The 18,576-nt window shown below is 40.4% G+C and overlaps 1 protein-coding gene across 5 annotated transcripts in view; it reads right to left on the bottom strand.

Moving 5' to 3' along the window:
- Window positions 1-18,576, bottom strand: part of STAMBPL1 (STAM binding protein like 1) — a 49,094-nt gene that overhangs the window by 7,831 nt on the left and 22,687 nt on the right. For 3 of the 5 annotated variants that reach the window (XM_043926346.1, XM_043926347.1, XM_043926348.1), the window contains exons 2-7: window positions 13,393-13,475; window positions 10,658-10,875; window positions 6,552-6,627; window positions 4,296-4,391; window positions 1,505-1,880; window positions 22-146 (exon numbers count right to left, since the gene is read on the bottom strand). In XM_043926346.1, coding sequence (XP_043782281.1) covers window positions 22-146; window positions 1,505-1,880; window positions 4,296-4,391; window positions 6,552-6,627; window positions 10,658-10,875; window positions 13,393-13,422 — 921 coding nt within the window. In that variant the 5' untranslated portion in view covers window positions 13,423-13,475. Of the gene's footprint in view, window positions 1-21; window positions 147-1,504; window positions 1,881-4,295; window positions 4,392-6,551; window positions 6,628-10,657; window positions 10,898-13,392; window positions 13,476-18,576 lie in introns of all 5 variants that reach the window. The other 2 variants (XM_043926350.1, XM_043926349.1) reach the window with 1 other exon arrangement.

Here is an 18,576-nt window from a genome sequence, read left to right as displayed (position 1 = left end):
GACATGAAACACAGTCCATACCAGCTTCCCACAGAGTATTCCACAGGTTTCTATTCCCCTCACTGTATTGGATTCTGCCAGCAGCAGAAATCTGTGGCAAAGATCTCTTGATAAAACGACGCATCTCAGTCCTTCAACCACTAAATCTAAGAAACAGAAAAGGGAGAAAAAGCTAAAAAAACAAACCTTACATCCCATCCCTCAAGTGACTACAGGTAAATATAAATTCTAAAAATCAAATTATCTGGTGCTCGCCTTCCTGCATTTTATTTTAAAACTTATAAAAGTGAACAAGGACCAGAAGGAAGGTAGAATTACCCTTTGCATATAGATTATTTATAGGTAAGTGGGAAGGTACAAGCACTTTTACATCTTGGGGTCTTAGATCAACTGTTCACATGCATGTGTTGTTTTCACTTGGCACAAAGCGCAGAGGCTGCAGACAATACATCTCATATTCTATAAGCCTTAGGATATTCTTTTTTCGTGTTTGCCATGTGTTGCTTATATCTTATGGAAGTTGGTCATCATTAAGTAATAGCACCGTGTTTTCAGAAATAACTGGCAGTAGAGTAATTTATAGCACGACTGCTTATCATAAGTCTTTCCAAATAAAAAGAAATACAAACTCCATCCGACAGCGTTGGCTGGGAAATTTTCCCACTTGGTTTTGGAAACCTGCCAGCACTGATGTCAGAGTCCCAAGCGGCACTAATTCTTGGCAGAGACACCTAATCCATTGGGAGGTTAACCACCCATGTGCGCGGATCTTCCTGGGCCAGGGAAATGCTAAATATTTACATTTACCGACTGAGCAAACTTCTGGACAAACAAGTTTGCCAGCATCTTCTTTCTTCTCCAGTGTTAAGTGTTTACCTTGTAGGATCTATGTGTTTCTTGATTAAAATACATGAACGAAAAAAATGCTCAGAATTTTTCTCTTCTAAAATATCTGTACCGTGATCAAATATAATCATGTTTATTATGCCGTCTCTGCTCTGTCAGGGGGCAAATCACATTTCCTGAATGTTAAGGTTACATATAGCAAAAGGCAGACGACACAAGTCATTCACACCACATCAACCAGGGGAACTACCACGGCTCATGATAAAATGAGTAGACCCTGCCCAGATATCACAGAAATACGGTTCCATAGCGAACAGACTTGTGGACACAGTGAGGGGAAGGAGAGGATGGGACAAATTGAGACAGTAGCACTGAAACATATACATTACCATATATAAAATTAGATAGCCAGTGGTAATTTGCTGCTCAAATTTGGTGCTCTGTGACAACCAAGAGGGGTGAGATGGGGTGGGAGGTGGAAAGGGTGGCTCAAGAAAGGGGGACATATGTATACCGATGGCTGATTCATTGATGTATGGCAGAACCAACACAATATTGTAAAACAATTATCCTCCAATTAAAAACAAATAAATTTTAAAAAATGAAAAACAAACCCCAAAAGAAGTGATTCCATGTCTTGTGGGCATGTCTCACTTACTCTGAACAGCATTTAAAGTCGCAGCTGGCTTTAAGGCCCTGTTGACGGGAGGTGAGTGGCCAGCACAACTGGTTGCATCACTTTTATTAGACTGATCTGCAAGTACATTCAGCAAGGAATTGTTCTGGCGTGTGGAAAAGCAAGAGAAAGCACTGCCATCGATCTGCTCTGACAGTGCCGGGGTTTCCTGGCTTCGCAGCTGACTCCGGGCTAATTCCTGACTCCGGGCTAATTCCTGCTTCTTGAGCTGATCTTCAAAAATCGAAAACTGCTCTGACTCCAGCTGCTGCTGACGCATCTGGGCGATCCTCTTCCTTTCCGCCTCGATCAACCTCTGATGCTCCAGTTTTTTGAGGATTTCAGCTTTGTATTTGTTCTAGAAAATGTGGTTGCCACAGGAAAAGGTTAGTTTCCAGGCCAAAAGCATCAAAGTGGAAGCAGAAGCTTTCAAGCTTCCAGCAGACACAGCTAGATACTCCCACATGCCCACAGGAACACTACTGAGATGACCAGAGAAATATATAACATAGTGGCAAAAGCCCCTTAACCTGATTTCAGGAGCAGTTTGGAGTCCACTCAAATTTTATCAGAGACGAGACAGGATAATCAAGTTCCCTCCATCCTCCTTTGCTTTTAAATACTAGAAAATCAAAGTCAGGACTGTCTGCATAGCCTGGCTGATCAGACCGTTTCACAGAATGTTCATATTACCCTAGACTGCACTGTCCAGTATAGTAGCTACTAGCTACATGTGATGATTGAAATTTAATTAAAATGAAATGAAATCTGAAATTCAATCCCCCAGTCTCACTAGCCATGTGAGACTCCCATATCAGACAGCGCCAGAGAGAACACTGCCATCATCATCCAAAGCTCTTAGGGATAGTACCACCCTTGAACCTTTTTTGCAACTGACTCTAGAAGTCATAGTGCTGGGACTTTATGGAGAAGGGGGTATGCCTAAAAAGTGGTTCTCAGAACGGGGTCATCCTCTCTATCAGAACAAACTAATAGGAGTTTTGTTAAAAATGATGATTCCCAAACTCCCCAGCCTTAACAAAAATATCTAGGCTTTATTAGGTCAGAGAATTAATCTTTAAGAAGCTTCCCAAATAATTCTGTTGAAAACTAGACTTTGGGAGCTACTAGGAGGCAAAGGCGAGGTGGGGGACACAGTTTAAAGCAGCACTTTATGTACACAAATCCCCTGGGTCTTGTTACAGGGCAGACTGGCATTCAGCAGGTCTAGGGTGGGGCCAGAGAATCTGCATTCTAACAGACTGCAGGTGATGTGACTATTGCCTGCAGCAAAGGCTTTTTGCTATGTCTAAGTCTCCCAGACATAAAGGCTGCCATTCTATCCCCGCAAATATTTGTCATATACTTTTGTCATATACTTTTGTCATATACTTTGGGTCCTATTGTGGACTATGAAGTAACTGGTGTCACCAACAGCAGACCACAACTGCTGACGCTGTTCCTCCCAGAGCCAGAGGGGACTAGCGTTCACACTGCTGAGTAGGGAGGGGAACTTAACAGACTTTTCTCCCCCTTCCTGTTGTCCTGTCTGGGCGACCAAAATGACTTCAATCTTTCGCGTGTGTGCTTGCTAAGTCACTTCAGTCGTATCTGATTCTTTGTGACTCTGTGGACTACAGCCCGCCAGGCCCCTCTGTCCATGGGGGTTTTCCAAGCGGGAACACTGGAGTAGGTTACCATGCCCTCCTCCAGGGGAATCTTCCTGACCCAGGTCAGGCAGGGTCTTTACCACTTTAACCCTTTCCCAGGGGCCACCTGGGAAGTCCCAATCTTTCACAGTTCAAATCAAATTATCACTATCCACACTGGAGGGAATCTTCTGATTTCAACCTTCCTTCTGTTACTCAATGCAAACGGCTCACTCAAACCTACTTCCAGTGACACCAAAGGAAGTAGACAAGGCCTGTGACCATGTTCAGCGGTAACGAGACTGGACTGAACTGAGAATCAGTAATAGTGAAACTTTCAAAGCACATAAACACACAGTCAAGCAAAAAAGCAAGACAGAAGCTGTAAACCTTAAGAGTTCAAGTGCTGAACTGGAATATCTTATAGACCGATCGGTCAATTTCTTCATTCAATGCCCTTTGATCTCAGACATAATTTTTCTTTTCATTCTCTATTTAATAAGAATCCAGAAGTCATCATCCTTTGATGATATGACTACATTTCACTCATGGCTAGATATTATTCCATCTGGATGTTGTATTTATGTTATTATAGTAATTATAATATTTAAGAATATAATAACATAACATTAAAATATTTAAGAATCGAATTAGGTACCTCAGAAACTATATACTGTTCTCCCTACCTCTCTTACTGCCTCCTTTCATTGCTAAAAAGCAGCCATCTGGCTCAAGATCACACTGGCAAGAGTTGGTCAAAAAGCTCTGTTTATTCTTTTTTTTTCCCCAACTTTAAACTTCTAATTTTGTATTGGGGTATGGCCAACTAACAATGTTGTGGTAGCCTCAGGTAAACAGTGAAGGAACACTCTGGTTAAATTACTGTAGAAAGTCTATTTTCTAATGCTTCACTTTATTAGATCTTGTTGGGAAATAAAAACGACCACATCTTTGGTGCAAGTGTATAACCTGGACATCAACATCAACTCTAATGTGTTTTCCATCACTGTTTCTTTAATTTTAACTTAAATGCATATGACATTTGAAAAACTCATGAAAATAAAATTCAAAAAAATATTTGCACAGAAAACAATCCATGAAATAAATGTTCCAATTGAACTTACTTTGCTTTGCAAATATTCTTGGTATTCTACGTTATATTTCTTTAAAAGGTCCTTTTTCAATTCATCTGTCCTTGGGAATGCAATCTCCTTCAGTTTCTTTTAAAAATATATATGTACATATTGATTAGTATAATTTTCAGTATAGTCTTTCAGATCATCAGCTAAGAAAGAAAAACAGCTGGTATGTGTATTAGAAATCAAGACACCAATAACCAAACAGGAAGGTGGAAAAATCAATATTTTCTAGGGCTCCAAAATACAACTTTTCAGTAGAGAAGAGAAAAAATTATCCCCTTTGTAAGACCTTTATTGACGCCACTGGTTAGGTAAGCATTTTGTATAGGTAGGCACCTCATTTTCAGTAGTGGATTTGTAACTGCACATTCCATGGTTTGTAAATTATATGGCATCATAGTTAAAGGGACACTGGAAAACACAGTAAGTAGAGATTCTCTAGGCTTAACAGACTGTAAAAAGCAGTTGAGGCACCTTTTATAAAAATGTAGATCCCCAGGCCTAACCCCAGATTTACTGAATCAACATATTCAGAGAAAGGATTGGGATCTGTATCTCACACAACTTCTCAGTAATTCTTGATGGCAGGAAAATACCACCCAAGTACCCACGCCAGCCTTAGTAGAGATGAGGAAACAAAGGCTCAGAGAGATCAAAAGGCTTGTCCAGTGTCATACAACTGACTGATGGCCTCCTTATGACTAAAATCCAAAACTCCTAACTCTAGCTAAGCTCTTCCATTAAAATTTCTGTGCTCTTAATCTTTTGTTATCCATCGATCCATTTATTCAATGAGCACAAACAGAAAATGTATATGCTTTTGGAGAATTTATTTTCTCTGTAAGTGAAAATAAGAATAATCCTAAATTAGAGTGGGCTTCTCGCGTAGCTCAGTCGGTAAAGAATCTGCCTGCAATGTAGGAGATCCGAGTTCAATCCCTGGGCCGAGAAGATCCCTTGGAGAAGGAAATGGTAACCCACTCCAGTATTCTTGCCTATAAAATCCCATGGACAGAGGAGCTGGCAGGCTGCAGTCCATGGGCTTGCAAGAGTCGGACATGACTTAGCAACTAAACCACCACCACCAAATTAGAGTAAAAGAGTCAACTTGGCAGCCTAAGACCTTGGTTTCCATCCAGAACTTTCTGACATTAAATGAACAAGAGAACTGAAGGGAAATGTTACACAAAGGCTGGATAAGGAATGACCCTTCAGACAGTGTACAGAAATTTAACAATGTAGATGACCATTTGTGTTCTACTTACAGGCAACCCTGACATAACTGGTTGTTGTTTAGTTGCTAAGTGGTGTCTGACTCTTGGTGACACCATGGAATGTAGCCCACCATGCTCCTCTGTCCATGGGATTTCCCAGGCAAGAATACTGGAGTAGGTTGCCATTTCCCTCTCCAGGGGATCTTCCTGACCCAAGGATCCAATCCACATCTCCTGCATTGCAGGAGGATTCATGACCACTGAGCCACAAGGGAAGCCCGACGTAACTGGCTAAGAGAGTTTTTATTCCATTATGTGGTAAAATATTTTTGGAGAGTAATTTAAAATTTCATGTTGTGATTGACTTTGTGTACATTATCTCCATCATATAAAATCAACCCAAACTACTTAATACAAATAAATGGAAAACATTGCTTAAATGTTATCTAAGAGGATATATTCTCAGCTAAAGATATTTGAAACTATATATGTAGCAAATATTGATGCTAAATAAATACACTTCAATAGCCTTCCTTTTCCTTTGGAATATTTCAGGTCACTCACTAAACACTTCATTGTCTAAGAGGTGAGTACTATAAGAAGAAAATGATTAGAACTTTGTTACTGCCTTGATAATCAACACTGATTTTCAAATAGGTATTGAGTTGAGAATTGTATGGAATAACCAAAACCAGCCAAAATGATTGTCTTAAATAAGTATGGGGAAATAGACAACTATTCTCTCAATCTCTGAGAGCAATCATAAAATAATACCTTCTTCATATCGTAAGATCAAGTGCATTCTTGATTTTTTTCTTTTCTTCTCCCAGTTTTAAGTAGACATCCCACAGTAATGATGACTAAAGGTCTAAGAAGAGATCGAAATATCATAGCTAATGGAATGATTTTTTTTTTTTTTTGCACTGAAACTCTCGAGAGAATTAGACAGAGGAGGAAAGGAAAGGGATGAATCAATAATGGATACTTGGGGAACTTGAACCTCCAGGGAGAGTTGATCACTCAATACCTTCATAATATCTTGCTTTTCGGGTACTGCACATTGCTGGTAATCTCGATGGTTGGGAAGCTTTTCTACAAACAAACTGGAGAAAGAGAAAACACATCCTTAGAGTTATATGACAGAAAAAGCTCAGTGATGGTTTCTAATATAAGAATGAACCTCCTTTTCAAAAGGACATGGTTAATAACATTATTTATGTGAGCTCAGTCATGTCCAACTCTTTGTGACGCTATGGACTGTAGTCTGCCAGGCTCTTCCTTCATGGGATTTTCCAGTCAAGAATACTGGAGTGAGTTGCCATTTTCCTTTTTATTTAACCTATATTCTTTCCATCTGCCATCAAAGGTTGGTATAAATATGATTTTGGCATTACGGAGGAGTTAAGCTCAGCAAACTAAGAGGGTTAAAGTCAGGACGCTCCCCAACAGATCACATCACTTTAGTTTTTCTCAGGTCTTGAGCACTTAACCCCACTAGAGCACCATTTTACTTGGGTATAGTGCTGGCAATACTGAGTACCACATGAAAATGTAAGAGTTTGGAAAGACGGATAAAAACACCTTCTCACAGAAACAGACTCAAAGGGCCACTGATGAATCAGCAGTGCCATGGTGTGAAAGTCACTCAGTTGTGTCCAACTCTTTGTGACCCCATGGAACAGTCCTTGGAATTCTCCAGGCCAGAATACTGGAGTGGGTGGCTGTTCCATTCTCCAGGGGATCTTCCCAACCCAGGAATCGAACCCAGGTTTCCCACATTGCAGGAGGATTCTTTACCAGCTGAGCCACCACGGAAGCCCGGCATGGTAGATATATGTGTATTAAAAACTCATATACGAAAATTCATAACTCAGATAAATGTCAGCCAGAATCCTTAGTGGATTAGGAGGTGCTAATTAATAGTTAATTATTCTTCATCACCTTTTCAGGAACAATGGACAGTAAAAATGAAGGGAAATCCTTACAGCAAACCAGGTTCATTGTTTCCAGGTAAAGTTAAGATTTTGCTTCTACAAAGGCATGAAATTCTGTTTTTTTTTTTTTTACCTCTTACTGATGTATCCTCAACCTGTAGAATAGTGTCCATCTCATCATAATAAATGCCCAATAAATATTTGTTAAATGAACAAATGGCCCTTAGAGCAAATACTAGTTTTGATTAACATAGTAGCACATTCTTCCTTGCTCTGAAATTGTTTAATTATTGATTTACCACAGACATGTTTCAATTAACTACTTAGTTTTTTATTGGCTCAAAGAGGCTAGGCAATACTGCAGTAACTGACAAACCTCAAAAGCTAAGGGTCCTAAAATAACAAATGTTTATTTCCCAGGCATGGTTGGTACCAGTACAAGCTGGGGTTTCTGAGACGGTTCAGATACTTGGGAACCCAAGCTGATGGAGGATGGAAATTGATGGAGACCCTGGTATCTTATAGTTGCTCTGTTTGAAACATTGGTCAGGGAAAGAAAAGGGACTGGAGAATCACTAAGGACTTCTGATTGTTTCAGGTTGAAACTGATACATGTAATTTTCCTTTGCATTTCATTAGCCAGAACTCCTCATATCTTCCTAACTGCAGAATGGCTAGGTCTCCTTTATGGAAAGGAGAATAGGAGTTTGTGACCCCTAAGAATATCTACACCCATGGGTGGGTGGCTCAGACAGTAAGGTAAGGAATCAGAAGATAAGGAATCTGCCTGCAATGCAGAAGTCTTGGGTTTGATCCTTGGGTCAGGAAGATTCCCTGGAGAATGGAATGGCAATCTACTCCAGGATTCTTGCCTGGAGAATCCCATGGACAGAGGACCCTCGCAGGTTCCAGTCCGTGGGGTTGCAAAGAGTTGGACATGGATGAGCAACCTTCATTTATAATTATTGATGTTCTGTTGTTTACAAATCATATACACGCATATCTCATCTACTGAATGCATAGGTATGGTATTATAATTCTTATTTCTCAAATGAGAAAATTAAAGCTTAAATAAACTACATAAGGTGTCAGTTGCCTAAGTCTTTTATATGTAGAATAAAGTCACTGATATGCAGAGTTGAAGAGACTTCAGATTTTCATTTATAATAAGCCTTTAATTTATGCAGATGAGAAACTGAACTCACAGAGGATAACTGAACCAATGATCATATTGTTAGTGATGGGAGAGAATTCAAATACAGTAACTCAGAGAGTATACGTGTGTGCTCAGTCGCTCGGTCATGAACAATTCCTTGTGACCCCATGGACTGTATGTAGCCCACCAGCCTCCTCTGTCCATGGAATTTTCCAGGCAAGAATACTGGAGTAGGTTGCCATTTCTAACTCCAGAGGATCTTCCTGACCCAGGGATCGAACCCAAGTCTGTTGGGTCTCCTGCATTGGCAGGCAGATTCTTTACCACTGGTGCCAATGAGAAACCTTCAGATAGTATAGTGGCCCTTTACCACACTTATGTGTGTGTGTAAAACTCAGAAGGTGAAAAAAATATTATCAATTAGTAACTTCCACTTCAGAAACTAAAATGGAAAATGTGTGCTATCGATGACAGTTGATAACATCCAATTTCATAGTTATTTCTTAACCTTCTCGAAAGTCTCTGATTTTTCCCAGTTAAAATGAATGTTGCCAACCATTCTCTAAATTTCCAATAAGTTAATTAACATCAATAAAATGAAGAGACCACTTTGCATACCATACTGCTGCGGCTGCTGCTAAGTCGCTTCAGTTGTGTTCGACTCTGTATGACCCCATAGACGGCCGCCCACCAGGCTTCCGCGTCCCTGGGATTCTCCAGGCAAGAACACTGGAGTGGATAGCCATTTCCTTCTCCAATGCGTGAAAGTGAAAAGCGAAAGTGAAGTTGCTCAGTCGTGTCTGACTCTTCATACCATACTAATTGCCTTTAATTTCACCCATGGTAGAGTCATGGATGCAGCATTTAAAACAGTTGATCTTGGACTTCCCTGGTGGTGCAATAGATAAAAATCTGCTTGCCAACGCAGAGGACACAGGTTTGATCCCTGGTCTGAGAAGATGCTGAGGAGCAACTAAGCCTGTGTACCACAACTACTAAGCTAGGGCTTTATGGCCTGAGAGCAGCAACTACTGAAGCCCCTGCGCTTAGAGTCTGTGCTCCACAAGAGAAGTCGCCTCAGTGAGAAGCCCCCCAGCACCACAACTAGAGAGTAGCCGCCAATGGCTACAATTACAGAAAGCCTGCACAAAACACCAAATATCCATCGCAGCCAAAAACGAATTTTAAAAAACAGTTAATCTTTTCAACTTCTTGCATGTTCTCAGATTAAATCCCCAAGTAAATGAATACAACCAATCAATGAGTGATTTTCAGTGAAAACAAAAATAAGGGCTTTGGCTCTGATGAGATCACTTTTGGTAACAGGAGATCTTCACAATCAGTAAGATGGCAAATTGGTACAGAAAGTCCAAATTCCATTTTTTCAGTTCAAATGAGGATACGCTATTAACAAATATCTATCTAATGTGAAGTGTGATATTTTTTCATGACTATTTTGATGTTGCCACTTTCAATATATTGGAAGATCTTTTATACATAACAATTCTTACACAGCTAAATAATTGCTTTAAGAAATACTGACTACAATGTTAAAGCAACTACTACACTCTGTCCCCCAAAAAGTTCCTTCCTAGGATTGTCAATTTACCCCTGGTCTCAACCCATCAAATTAAATTTCAAGAATGTTAATGGCACGTTTTTCAGATGCTCTAGATAGAGCCACAATAAGATGTCTGGTCTCAAAGGCTTGCATTCTTGTGAAGGGAGAATGACAGGGAACAAGAAATTTTGTGAAGAGAGAGAAGGGGGCACTCAGGTTACTGAGTGCTGGCCTATGGATATATATCCCTGCACCTCACTTCATCTCTGATCTTCCACCCCTAAGCCTCAGAGACAATACTGGGACACCTTTGAGTACATGACTTTGTAACTTAAAAACCTGGCCCTCTGCTGCTTCTGGAGATTGTAAATTTGATCTGAGTATAAATACATGCCTGGCATCGAAGCTGTCTCATCAAAATAGCATGTAAATATTTGTTCCCAATGTTCTCATTTCAAAGATCTCCAAGATAAAATACTTACGTTATAAATTTATTATAAAGGACAAATGCACTTTCCAGGTTTCCTTCTTCCAAATACACAGACGCCATCCTCTCCATTTCTACTCCAGATCTAAAGTAGCGGCGTGGAGTGATATCTTCGTTGATGGTGATGTTTCCTCCCAGCTTGCTTAGGGCACGGACTCGTTCTTCCGGAGTGAGGGAGACATCCGTGTGGTCTGGCATCGCAGCTAACTTTCTCTGCAGAGCCAAATTTGAATCTCTGGTTATAAGAAGAAATGAACAGACTGAAATTATAGGTGTATTTTTTGTACTAAATATCTGACATCAGTACCTAAGGAAAGTTTTTTTTTTTTTTTAAATGAGTTAATAACAAGATAAAAGTGAAGCCTTTTTGCTTAAACATGTGGTCTGCACACCAAAAAAGCACATATCTGCAGGGTAAACATATACTCTTTTGGACTAAGATCTCTTGCAGGTTTCAGCTACAGTTCAGTGGCAGTTCCTGGGTATGAGAATGTTTTAGATCATTTTAGGTAAAATATCATTGACCATTATATCCTTACGAAAGTCAGCCAAGAGATGGCTTCCTGCCAGGGCAGAGATCATATCATTATACTGGAAGGGTCTCCAAGACATGTTTTGGATCCAAAGTTACTGTATGTATTCAATTCTATTCCAGAATACATCTAGTTTAATAAGAAACTTTCCAGGCCTCTTTGCATCTTTACCAAGTGAATAAAACCCCACCAATAAGTCCTGAAGAAGCCTTTTTCAGCATATGGACACACCACTTCCTCCCTTCCCCCCTCCACCCCCAACATAATTACACTGTTAATTCATCCCTGGCTAAGAAAATGATGATAATAATTACTGAAAAAGGGTCTGTGATATTAATACATTTGTATTTTATAAATAAAAACACATACACATTTGGAAAAACAGAGAACATATAAGTTCAGGATAATTATTCAATAAAAAGTCAGTGCTTCTGAAAGGTGAAAAAGTCAACAAATTTTTTTTTTTTTCTGTTAAAGGCCATATAGCACATCTCTTAGGCTCTGAGGGACACACAGTCTCTGTGGCAGCTTCTTAGCTCTGCAGGTGAGGAAGCAGCATAAACCCCATGTAACCAAATAATGCTGACTGTGTTCCAAGAATGCGGTTACATGACCACAGATTAATGCTTCAGTGACATCAGAAAAAAAATCTAGGAAAATTAGGGCAGACTTCCAGCCTCCTGTATGCACAAAAGTAACTTGTCCATTTTTTTTTACTATGCAGTCTATGCTGAGCTATAATTATTTGTTTACAAGTATTTTTGACTCCTTATAAGCTCCTTGAAGGAAAGGAATCATTTTACACTCATCTTTGTGCTCTGGAATATAGTATATTCCCTGTAACACAAATGATAACCAATAAATATATCAAATAAAGGAGGAAGAGAGAAAGGGAACAATGTGATTATAATTAGACTATCTTTTTACCTGAAGAAAAAAATATTTATTTTTCATCTATGGGAATGGTGCTACTCTACTTAAGTTTAAAACTGATTTCAGAGATAAACTGGGAAATAGCCTAAACTCTTCATCAATCGATAATTTTTCATTTGAATATGAACTCCTTGGATATAAATAAAATTTTCCAGATGACAAAGCCTTAGTGTTCATTTTTTACATTGACAGGTCCACTAACATTTTAATTATTTTCACATAATGCTCTAGAAAAACACATGAGGAGCTCCAGGAAAATGACTCCTTCTGAGGAGGTGGAAATGTGGCAGTCTTGACAATACAGTGTCAGAAAATGAAAAGTGCCTACAACTTTCTGCCCCTCAGACATACTCACAAAAGCGACTGAGCAACTGGGAAGGTCTTTTTCCACAGAGAGAACACTACCCTATTTCAGAGCAAGCACTAGGCCGTCTGTGTGTGTTCTGGGGCTCAGCTTTCTGTGATAGGGTATTCGGTATACTGCTGTCCCCAGGGGGACAAGTTCAGTGAGTGGGTTTGGGAGGGTCATCAGGAGAAGGTGGATGGTAACGACAACCTTTGTTTATCAAGCTCCAGTGATAGGTTGGTAACATTAAAACTATGGTTTCCAAAAGTCATTAAGGCGCAAAGTACAAAACTGGGCCATGGAGATTATATAATGTTGCTATATTCACATTCAGAGACTGATCTGGGACACACAATAAACCCATGGGATCCCTAGGCCCCTGTTACTTCCTCTTTAGCACATTATTTCTCCTAAGATGTAGCTCAAGAAGGTGTGTACTATGTTGGCTGTACGGGGAAGAGATGAAAAGGACAAGGGTTTCAGGTATTTGCACATTTACACAAGGATCCCAAAGCCACATCTCGGTGTTAAACATAAAATGCTTCCTTAGCTATTACTACACAAGGTAAACCTCTAATTTTTCATCTGTGAAAACACTGAGGTACAGAACAGTTGAAGTACCTGTTACAATGTCATCTCTGAAATTCTCTCTGCTGTCGTGCTAAAGAACTACACTCCTGGAACCAAACCAGAGAATTAAAATTTCATACTTCCATGGAAAAAAAAAAGAATTATTTTTAATTGTAGCAAAGATGGTTTTATTAGTCACTTCCTCAAAGGAGAGGACCACACAGGTGGATGAAAACGGCAAGTGTTTAACTTCTTGAAGCAGTTGTGACTCATTTCACATTTGGTGTGTTTCTGTTCTTCTTTTTGGGTTTTCGAACCACATGTAAAATACCAGTTGGTGCCACTTACCAGGGAGTTCACAGTTAACGGCTGATCCATGTTGTCCTGTCTACAAGATGACGATGTTTACTGTTTCTTCTCAATCACTTCATCTGTTTCAAAGGCAAAAAAAGCAGAGCTAGGGTTATTTCTTGAGAATTCAGGTCTCATATTCCCAACCCCAGGGTTATTTCTGTCTAAGAAAAAATATGAACCAATTGCAATAAGTTATATAATCTGAGACTACTGGAAATTTCTTCCTGAAAGTACAAAACTGCAGGTGGTTATAAGGTTTCTTGAAGCAGACTTTGAAAACAGGAGGTATGAAGAGATTTAATTCTTGCCTAGTAGCCAGGAAGAATCTGCTGGGTGTTATCTTTCTTAGAACACCATGCAAGGTTATAAAGTGGGTTTACTTGCTTCAGAAGGAGAAAGAGGTCATTGTGACTGAAAACATGGACTCTTAGACCTGGAGCCAGTCTGGGCTTCACCTAAGTCTTCCTGGTTATGGTAGATGGAATTCTAAGATGGAGCTGCGATACCCACCCCTTGGGGTCCAAAAGTTTATATAATCACCTCCCCTTGAGTGTAGTGAAGACCTGTAACTAGCTTTTAACCTCAGCAAAACATGGCATAGGTGATGGACCATTACTCCCATGTTTATGTCCTGTCATATGACAAAGATGAACAGATTTTTGCAGATATATTAAGGCCCCTAAACATTTGACGTTAAGTTCATCAGAAGGGAGATTATCCAGAGTGGGAGACCTTTCAAAGAAAAAGACATTCTTATGCTGACCTTGAAGATTCAGTCATCATGAATTCCATAGCTACAGGGAGATGATGCTGCCAAGAATGACGTGCACTTAGAATAAGACCTCAAGCCTCAGATCTGATCCTTACCTTGGTCAACACCTCCATGCTGCCTTGTGAGACCTTGAGCAGTGGACCTAGTTATGCCTAGGCTGCTTAGGCTCCTGACTCCACGAAACTGTGAGATAATAAATATATGTTGTCTTGACACATGAAGCTTGGGGTGATTTGTAATGCAGCAATAGAAAACAGAATATTTTATCAGGGTGACTGCAGGTAAATTATATAGCTTTCTGTGCATCTGAATAAAGGGAAAAAATAATGGCACCTAAGTCATGTCGATGTGGTGAGGATTAAATGACTTAGCATATAAAGTGCTTAGAACAGTTCCCAGCACACAGTCAATATCATATCAATGTTTGCTCTTATTAGAATCTTGATTTTGCAACTGAGAAAGCTGAGACTTCAAGATGTTAAGTGAATGTACCCAAGTTTAAATACTCACTCAATAAATGCTAGTCTCCTTCCTTTGTATGCTAGTTTAGACCAAGCACTGCATTATCACTTCCCATTTCTAAATGTATTTTGGCTTTTAAACTCCACTAATCAATTACGTGATGTTGGACACGTAACTTCTCCTCAGTTCCTCATTCATGAAATGAGGGGACTAAGCTTCTTTCAAGTTATAACCTTCTGTGATACTAGACACTTCAGAGGTACAGTATTCAATCCTTTTGTGCTATTTTCTGGCCTGAATCCATGAATGAAAAGCTTTCCAAGGAAAGTCACTCAGTATGTTCCAATCTCTCCCCTTCATTCTCTCCAGTGATCCTTGCAGTAAAATCAAGCTGTAGACCAGTAGGCTGCAGAAATGCCCAAGAAAGAAATGACCTGCAGGAAGCCCCAGTCACGGCATAGTTTTAAAATCCAAACCAATCCTGGGACCACTGAACACAGGCAATCCCATTGGGGGAATTACTACTTCTCAGGGAGAATAGGCCAGGGGGGAAAAAAGACATTAAAAGAGTTGAAGAGACAGAACAAAGAGGCTTAGGGAGAATTTGAGGCTGGGTGGAGAGAGAAGAGGACAGGGAATACTAGTTACCCATTGATTAGAGTCTCCTAAAAACAGAGAGTGAATTCTTTGAGGGCTTACTCAGATCTTTAAACAGAGCACAAATAATTTAAGAAGTTGGAAACCTTAGGAGAGCAGTTCTAAAATCATATAAACCCAAGATGTTTAAAATGCAGGTTGCTGGGACTTCCCTGGTGGTCCAGTGGTTAAGACTCTGTGCTCCAATGTAGCAGGGATGGGGGTGGGTTTGATCCTTGGTCGGGGAACTAAGATCCCACATGCCAGGTGGCATGGCCAAACAAAGAAAGTGTTAATCGCTCAGTTGTCTCCGACTCTGTGACCCCATGGCTGTAGCCCACCAGGCTCCTCCATCCACGGGATTTTCCAGGCGAGAATACTGAAGTGGGTTGACACTTCCTTCTCCAGGGGATCTTCCCAACTCAGGGGTCAAACCTGGGTCTCCTGCATTGCGGGCAGACTCTTTACCACTAAGGAAGCTTCTTTGGCATGACCAAAGAAGAAAAAATAAAATAAGTGAAATTCAGATCCCTGGAACTCAAAAGGATTCTGGATCCATTAGTTTCAAGTCCACCGACAGGCACGGATTGTTAGGATGTGGCCCAGGTAATTCTGATTCGTGAGACTTCCAAGCAATGCCTTGAAAGACACTGCATCTGAGAATGGATCAAGCAGGATTCTCAGTTTCAAGCAAAGAACCCACAGAACGATAATGGATGGATCACAAATTTCCAAGAGGGCCGGAGAAACTGGGCTTGGAGGCTACATATCTGGGAACATCACCCCAAATCACACAGCAGCTGTGGCCTGCTGCCTGTCGCTGATGGCTTCCACTGCCAACACCAGCTGCTGTCCTGGAAACCACCTGAGGAGCTGCAACACACATTCTCATGTCACTGGTTTCTATTTCAAAATATGAGATGGAAGTGCATCTGACCAGCAGAACCTAGTCACATGCCTGCAGCCAGGCTGCGAAGGTGGTTGAAAGTGCAAATATCTAGTGCCTCACTCTTCCATAGGAGGCAGAGCGGGATCTGCCAAGTGAGAAAAGGTAGATGCAGGGCTGGGTGGCCAAAAGCAATGATAAGTGTGCACAGAAATCAAAGCTTTCCATAATGAGCTTCTAGATGTATAAAATGTTTAATTCAATACATCTTAAACACCAGAATTGATTGAGTTGCTATAGATGAAAACCAATAGTTAAACCTCTCTTTACCGCTACTCCACAGAAACAAATCTTTTCAGGGTTCTTAGTAATTTTTAAGAGTGCAAAGGGGTCCCAAGAACAACAACAACAACAAAATTGAAAACCAGCTGCTCTAGACCTTTTATGCAAACAAAGAAACAAACAAAAACAAACCTCACCAAGCTACTTTGATAGCTACTTTGATTTAACCAGAAATACAGTGGGCTACAAGAATCTAAAAGATGAAAAAATGATTGTCAAGGATCACCTTCTGGGGCTTCCTTGGTGGCTCAGTGGTAGAGAATCTGCCTGCCAATGTTGAAGACACAGGTTTGATCCCTGGTCCTGGAAGATTTCATCTACAGTGAAGCGACTGAGCCCCTGCACCACAAGTACTGAGCCTGTGCCCTAGAGTCTGGGAGCTGCAACTACTGAAGCCCTAGCACCCTAAAGCCCACGCTCTGCAACAAGAGAAGCCACTGCAGTGACAAGCCTGCACACGAGAACTGGAGGGTAGCCCCTGCTTGCTGCAACTAGAGAAAACTCCATGCAGCAAGAAAGACCCAGCACAGCCAAAAATAAAGAAAGAAATATAATTCTATTTTTTTTAAAAAAGGATTACCTTCCATTTCTACCACTGAAGTCTTACCAAAACAATTAGAAAATGGAGGACATAATAAGAGATACCTTACCTCACAAGGGCAAATGTGATGGATGGCTATATAATCTGCAATACCCATTCTCTTTTTCTACTATTAAAATGTAACTTTTTATAGCCACCAGGGTAAAAACCTACATTTCTTGGCTTTCTTGGAATCAGATGTGGCCGTGTTCTGGCCAATGGGGTGTGACCACAAGTACTGTGATCAAAGTCTGGATCCTGCCTTTAAAGAAAGGGTCATGGCCTTCACCCATCCTTCCCTTCCCTTCCCACCGGCTGGAATGCTAACCTGCAGCTGAGCCATCTTTGGCTCATGAGAATGAGCCTTAGCGAACTAAGAAAAGGAGCACCCTAGTTTGCTTACACTCAGACCATTATGACAGAGATAAGTTTCTGTCTTACCTAATACTTTGTTTAGATCTGTATACTGACAAATGCAATAAGTTTAACCTAAAAAGGATAGTTCAGTATAACCCAAGGGAGACTACTGCCATTACTGCTAAGAATATACCTCCTCCATCACCCTTCCCCAGCCCTTGTGTCAGCACTCTGCCTGTCCTGCCTCCACACCTTTGCTCCAGGTACCAGAAGCCACAGAAAAATACTCCTTCCCTCTTTCCTCCCCACAGCACACCTAAATCCTGCCCATCCTCTAAGATCCACTTATCATCTAAAAGTTTCAGACTGCTTCTGAATTGATACTATGTTATCCTTCAAACTAGCAGATATTATAAGCAAAGCCCAAAGGCAACATATGGTGGTGACAAATATTTAATTTTGTTGTCACAGTAAATTTAGAAATTCTAATTTAGTTATCAACATTAAAAAACTGAGAGATTTCATACAAAAACTCAGATTAAAGCTTCTCTTAAAAAAAAAATCAGAGAATCTGGCTCTGCTGAGCCTGATACTTGGAACACTTATTTGTTATTATTTGTCTTCTAACCTAAGTTTCTAACAGTGCTTCCTACATAATAAGGTCTATATATACACCCACATAAACACATATACATATATATGTACACACACACACATGCATGCATGCTCAGTTGCTTCAGTCATGTCCAATTCTTTGTGACCCCATGAACTATAGCCTGCCAGGCTCCTCTGTCCATTGGATTCTCTGGGCAAGATTACTGGAATGGGTTGTCAAGCCCTCCTACAGGGAATCTTCCCCACCCAGATATTGTACCTGCATCTTCTGCATTGCAGGTGGATTCTTTATCCACTAAACCACCTGGGAAGCCCTACACACACACACATACACACACACACACAGTTTGTCGAACAAATGAAAATGTAATTCCCTTAAAGTATACAGTACATGTCCCATCACATTCCCAGGAATATAACAAAAGCTTAGTAAATATTTGGCTGTAGATCTGTGTTAAAATGTATCTTCCAAAGGCGCTAACCAGCCTTTAAGAACTTACAGGTGGCTCATTTAATTCTCTTAATAGT

The sequence above is a fragment of the Cervus elaphus genome, chromosome 15 (assembly GCF_910594005.1).
Source record: "Cervus elaphus chromosome 15, mCerEla1.1, whole genome shotgun sequence".
Taxonomy (NCBI): Eukaryota; Metazoa; Chordata; class Mammalia; order Artiodactyla; family Cervidae; genus Cervus; species Cervus elaphus.
Note: the sequence above shows the minus strand (reverse complement) of the source record. Positions and strands in the feature narration are given on the sequence as shown.